Raw genomic sequence first — 6000 nt, 5'->3', positions numbered from 1 at the left:
AACAAAACATGGAAGTACCTGGCTCTTAGGAAACGCTCATTGCATGCTAGCTGCTCTCATGATGCTGAGGAGACCCTGCCTCCACCCTCACTGGGCCGCCCCTCCTACTCTGTCTCTGAAGCTGTTGCTTCAGCCTGCAGCAGACCTCATCTTATGATGATGACATGAATTACTCCCTCTCCCCACTGGAGTCCACTCTCCTTGCTGGTTGCAATTTAACATCACTCATTCAGAGGCCAAACTGGGCTGGCCGCACCTGTCCAGCCGTCATAGTTTCTGTATTACCACACCAGAAGTTCCTCCAACAGTGGAGGCCTCTCTCTGCTGAGAGTTACACTCCACGAGGGCAGGCCAGGTGTTCTCCCACCTCCACCTCGGAGCCTGGCAGCTCCGACAAATGTTTGTTGGGGCAACAAAAAGCAGGAAGGGCAGATTTGTCAACCAAATCTCTGTGTTAGAAGTTTACAGTTTCCTGAGCTAGTACCGAGCAGGTTCTGAGAGTGATGCTGTGGAAAAGCTCTGAGTATCGTTGCGTCTCAGATGAGCAAACTGAAAATCAGAGCGGTTAAATTTTTGGCTTAGGGAGGAGACCCAGCAGCCGAGCTCGCAGCTCAGGGTTAAAGCTAGAATGGACGTCTTTCCACAAAACCAGGCTTTCTGAGGGGGCAAGGAATGCAGGTCCTTACCTTTAATGCATCTCTGCCTCCTCTGGGAAAACTACAAATCCCCCGGAGAAGGGGACAAAAATTCTCTCTTCCCTCTGGATTCCCAAAGAACTTGTTTTTCAACACACCGCTGTGATTACAGCTTCTGGTTTTCTTGCCTGCCCTCTACCCCCACCCCCAGCAACGCGGTCCCCAGAGCCAGGCAAGGGTAAGCGGCCTCTGGAGTCACTTGGCACAGGTTCGAGTCCCAGCTCCACCGCCTGCTAGCTGTGCGACCTCGGTCAAGGGCCGTCTCCTCCAGACTCTCCTTCCCTGGAAAGAGGGTAAATAATGCCAGTGACCGATTGGGCTGTTGAGGCATGAAATCTGATCAGGAAGATAAAGTGCTTGCTTGGCTTCAATTTTGGCAAAGTTCAATGTTCTGTTTCTCAACAAAGCTTTGGCGAGTCGCAGGAATTTGGGAGAAAGTGTACAGATCTGGGAGTCAGGAGCCCTGGAAGGCCGGGAACCTTGGCCAAATCCCCCCTACCCTCTCCAGATCTCGGGTTTGGGGCCTGAGAACTCCCCGCGGTTCCAGGTTCCGGGGTCCCCCGCCCTCGGCTGGTGACATTCTAAGGTTTCGAACGCGACGAACCCGGGGGCGGGGGGTGGGGTGGGAGAGCCTGATTGGCCCGGACCCGCCACGTGGCCGGCGCGGAGCATCCGCCCCCTTGCGGCTCCGCCTGGCTAACGGGCTCAGACCCGAAGCTCCAGTCTGCCCGCCCAGCGAGAGCCCTTCGCGGTGAGTGGGCTGCGGCCCGGGGAGGGCCCCGGGGACCCGCCGAGGCGCCCGGGCGTCGGCGATCGCACCCTGCGGGCCCGGGAAGGGGCGCATGCTGTGGAGTCCGCGGGGAGCGGGGTGCAGGGCGCGGCCACCGAGGGCGACGCGTGCCAGGTCGGGCGGGGGCGGGGCGGAGAGGGACCCCGGCTCTGCGGAGGGTGTGGCCCGGGCTACCGAGCCTGATCTGGGGGCTGGAGAGACTGAAGATCCGGGGTTAGCGACCCTCGGCGGAGAGTGTGGCCGAGGCTGAAGACGGAGAGCACGGAGAAGCGAATCCTAGCTGCGCGCCGGCTTTGCTGTGGGGCGCCTGCTGTGTGGGGACCGACAGACGAAGGAGCGGCACTGGGACACCCACCCCTCTCCTCACCCTGGCTTCCCTTTGAAGGAGAATCGCAGGGCCCCGCCCTGCCCTGCACTGGGGATTGAACCCAGGCCAAGGCTAACAGCCGAGCGCTCCACCACCAGCGCTTTTCTGTATTTAATGTTTTTTTTTTTTATTCTTTTTTTTTTCTTTCTGTATTTAATTTTGAGACAGGGTCACATGAAATTGCCCAGGCTAGACTGGAAATTTTGATCCTCCTGCCTCAGCCTTCCCAGTAGCTGGGGTTACAGGCGAGGCCCACCACACCCAGGTTCCAAGGGCTCTTGTGGCTCTCCCGTGCTCTACCCTTCTAGACTGTTCCACGTGCAATCTATGCGTTCCCAAAGTTTGGGGGCTCCGGGTGCTTCCCAGAATGCCAGCATAGGCGGAAAATGCCCGAGCTCCAGATCCCAGCTCCGGCAACAGCTTGCACAGTGACCTTGAGCAGCTCCCTGTCTGAGCCTCCTCACAGAGCTGGTGAACCTGGCCCCTTTTGGAGGAGACAATGGCTACAAAGCTGTATTTATCTGTCAGCTGCCAGCACACATTACAGGTTTGGGGCTCTTGATGGCAGGTTTGGAATCCCTGGGCCAGCCCTTGTAGGCCCTAGGAGGGAAAACACGGGAAAGGAACCCTCTGGGAAGACTGATCTGGCCACTGCTTCCTCCCTCCCCTTCTTTTGTCTGAGCTCTGGTGGGTCTTCCCCGACAATTCCAAATTTGGACATATAGCTCAGATCTGTGAGAGGACTCTCTTTCCCCAGGAATCTGCCCTTCCCCTCACCTTACACCCGGCACTGCACCTGACGCGGAGCATGGTGGCACACACCTGTGGGCCCAGCACTCTGGGATGTTGGAGCAGGAGGATTCAAAGTTCAAACCCAGCCTGAATAACTTAGTGACTTAAGGAGACCCTGTCTCAAGATTTTTTTAAAAATGAAAAAGGTCTGGGGTTAGCTCAGTGCAAAGGCCCTGGGTTCAGTGCTCAGCTGGGGAGGGGGTCACTGCTGACCCCTTCGGGTACCCTCACCTGCTTAGCCCTTTGGAGTGTCTGCCACAGTTTCAGCCCCTAGGAACCCTGAGCTTTAGCTGGCCATGCAGAGGACAGTGGCCAGGGGTTGGTGGGAAGTGGGGCTGCAGCCCAGGTGGACTGGGGTCCCTGGACAGACCCCGAATCTCAGCCCTCCATACCCACAGCAAAGTGCTAAGAGGCTGCCTGTTCCTCCGCAGATGACCTAGTGCTCACCTGTCTCACGATTTAGGATTCTGGGAGTTGGGCGGGGCAGGGAGGGAGACGAAGGCCCTCACCCCCTCTGCAGCTGTGGCGGTCACTCACTCCCCTCCCTCTGCTTGCCAGCCTTTGTTCCCAAGGCACCTTCTGCTGGGACCCAGGATGCAGCTTTGTTTCTGGGGAAGGGATATCTGTCGCCAGGTGGAATGCTGATGTGCAGTGCAGAGGAGGGGCCGCCCAGAGTCCAGGGCTGGGCTCTCAGGCAGACCCTGGGGTGGGGTGGGCTGGGGTGCTGTGGTATTGGACAGGTGCCAGCGTCAGGAGCATCTGCACTGCGGCGCCAGGCTCCAGCCCAGCCTCAGCCGTCACTACCCACCCCGTGCCCTGGCACACCCGCCCCTGTGGGCCTCAGTCCCTTCCTCTCTGGGGACTGAACCTGTGCACAGGTGCCAGCCAGGGAGAGGGTTGGGTCTGGAGGGCTCTGCTTGCTGCACGCTTCTGGCATTTCCTGGAGGACCCGGCGGAGTCCCCGTCTCTCCACACCCAGCCTCTCTAAAATGCTTCCTGGGTGGGGCAGAGCACAGGATGTGGTCTCTACACTGATTCCTGAGCATCCTCCCGCCTAGAGGAGAGGAAGTTGCAGGGGTGGGGGCATCACTAGGCCAGTAAACCTGTCCCGGTTTCCTTTTCTTCTGGCCTTGAGAAGCCTCCATAGACACTGGCTAGGAGGAATGACTGTTTGTGGGCTTTTGTGTTTTTGTTTTTGTGTGGTCCTAGGATTGAACTGAGGACTTTCCCAGCTCGTTTATTTCATTTTGAGACAGGGTCTTTCTAGATTGCCCAGACTGGGATCAAACTTAAAACCCTCCTGCCTCAGCCTCCCAGAGTGCTGGGATTACAGGCGTGCGCCCCCATGCCCAGCTTCGTGGGTTCTTTATCCCTCAGGTCACTTTCTGTCGGAGGAGGCTGAGACTGTTACCTTGGTGAGGCAGCGAGGTGACAGATGGGAAAGTACCTTGGAAACTGAGCTCAGGAGGATGTGCTGCTTGAGAGCACAGGTGACCTGGGCCCCGGGGGCCTCTTCTGCAGCACCTGTGTCCTGGGGCTCCGCAAGTGAGCAAGTGATAACTGTGAAACGTTACCGTGATTATTTGTTGAACGTGTACAACTCACCGGGGGCTGGCTGTATCCTTGGTAAGTTAGGTGTTGTCACCACAGTAACCCATTTTGCAGCCATGAACGCTAAAGAAGTAGCAATAGTTATTGAAGTAGCAATAGTTATTACCTCTAGCGTGGAGCTTCCTAGCATGCCGTGCCCTCTTCTAAGCACTGGACGTGTCTTTGTTTCACCCTCACAACTCTTGAGTTGAGTCTTACTTACCTGTGAGACTGCAGAGAGGCTAAAGACCTGCCCTGCGCCACACTGCTACTAAATGGCACCTCAGGCTCCAGGCCTGCGGGCCACAAAACACTTTGCTGCCCCTTGCAGAAGTAACCCGAGCTGGAATTCAACCCCAGGGCAGACCCTTTCCGGTCCAGGGCAGCCAGCAACCTCTTAGGTCCCTTCCAGTCTGGTATCGATGGCTCTGGATAGGGCTGGGAAAGGCACTGCTCTCTGAGAAACCTCAGCCCCGGCCGGGCAGACCTTGCCCTGCTCAGCAGCCCGGGCTCCTGGAGGGAGATGGGCGGCACCTGTGTGTCTACTGGGGGAAACCGTCAGAAACAGGAAAAGGAAAGAAAGGGTCTACACTGTGTGTGAGGGGGATTCGAGGGTCTCATGAGTGCTAGGCAAGCGCTCCACCCCTGAGCAGCACCCCGGCTTAGGGAGGGTCCCGATGTCCTGGGCCAGGCCTCCAAAGTGGAATGGACACCCAGAGGCACTGAGGAAGGAGGGGACTTTCAGACTCCTGCAAGTACTCTTCATAGCACGTTTTTAAAGTGTACTTTTGTTTACCATGATAGACTTTTTTCCTTCTGTCGTTGGTGGGATATAGGCTCCAAAGAATGTTGCTAGCTGCTGTATTAGACAGCCAGCCTCGTCGGGGTGGGAGAGTTGGTCTGTCTTTTATTTATTTGTGTGGTATGGGGAATCAAACTCAGGACCTTTCACTTGCCAGGCAGGCGCGGTGCCACTGAGCTACATCCCTGGCCCTTGGTCTGTCTTGTTTTCTCTTCTACCCCAATTCCTACCGGTGAACCTTGTTTACTCAATGTTTGTTTTTCTTTCCTTTGGTGGTCCTGGCGATCCTGGGGATTGAACCAACGGCTTTCATACTGAGCTACATCCCCAACCCTTTTAAATTTTTAATTTTGAGACTGGGTGTTGCTAATTGTCTGGGCAGGGCTTGGACTTGTGGTCTTCCTGCCTCATGCTCCCTGAGTGCTGGGATCACAGGCACAATTCCACAGCCTGGTCAATAGGTATTTACTGAAAAATGAATCTCAGGTTAATCAGTAATTTTATTTAGAGAGTTGGGCAAGTTACTTAACTTTGTAAGTTCTTTTCTGTCCTGGCTGCAGAATAAGGAAGAAACAGCTTGATGATTCCTTTTTTGTTTTTCCTATGACTCTTCAAGGATGTCACTAAAGAAAACTTTCACAGGCACTCAGTACATTTCGGCCAACAATCTTTAAGAGCCACCTGCACTTGCTGGGGAAGTATTTAACCTCTCTAGGGGTGCAGCATAGAAGCATATGCAGTAATTAGGCAATAATTTTTCAAAAAGGGTACTGTCACATCTCACACAGATATGGAAGTGACATGTGCTGAATACACATTTTATTCTAATGAATCAAAGAGCAGACCCTGACAGATGCTAATAACCCACTCAAAAGAGAAGCAGCAGGTGTATATGGAAAGGAGTAAGCACAGAGAGCCAAAACTGGTTTTTCCACCCGAGGGGCAGGGGAGCCAACTGGGCCTT

The 6000-nt window shown here is 55.3% G+C and overlaps 1 protein-coding gene across 9 annotated transcripts in view; it reads left to right on the top strand.

The window, feature by feature from the left end:
* The first annotated feature begins 1320 nt into the window (after positions 1–1320).
* Anxa6 (annexin A6) overlaps positions 1321–6000 on the top strand; it is a 46730-nt gene continuing 42050 nt past the window's right edge. For 2 of the 9 annotated variants that reach the window (XM_087194992.1, XM_004836662.4), the window contains exon 1: positions 1321–1446. Coding sequence is in view for 1 of the 9 variants with exons in the window: in XM_087194990.1 (XP_087051116.1) it covers positions 4114–4270 (157 nt within the window). In the remaining 8 variants the exon portion in view is untranslated. Of the gene's footprint in view, positions 1447–4021; positions 4271–6000 lie in introns of those variants that run through there. The other 7 variants (XM_087194991.1, XM_087194990.1, XM_087194989.1 and 4 more) reach the window with 7 other exon arrangements.

Source organism: Heterocephalus glaber, unplaced genomic scaffold, assembly GCF_053883595.1.
Source record: "Heterocephalus glaber isolate CG9 unplaced genomic scaffold, H.glaber_assembly_v1.0 deba00001606, whole genome shotgun sequence".
Lineage (NCBI taxonomy): Eukaryota > Metazoa > Chordata > Mammalia > Rodentia > Bathyergidae > Heterocephalus > Heterocephalus glaber.
This window is presented reverse-complemented; position numbering and strand designations above follow the sequence as displayed.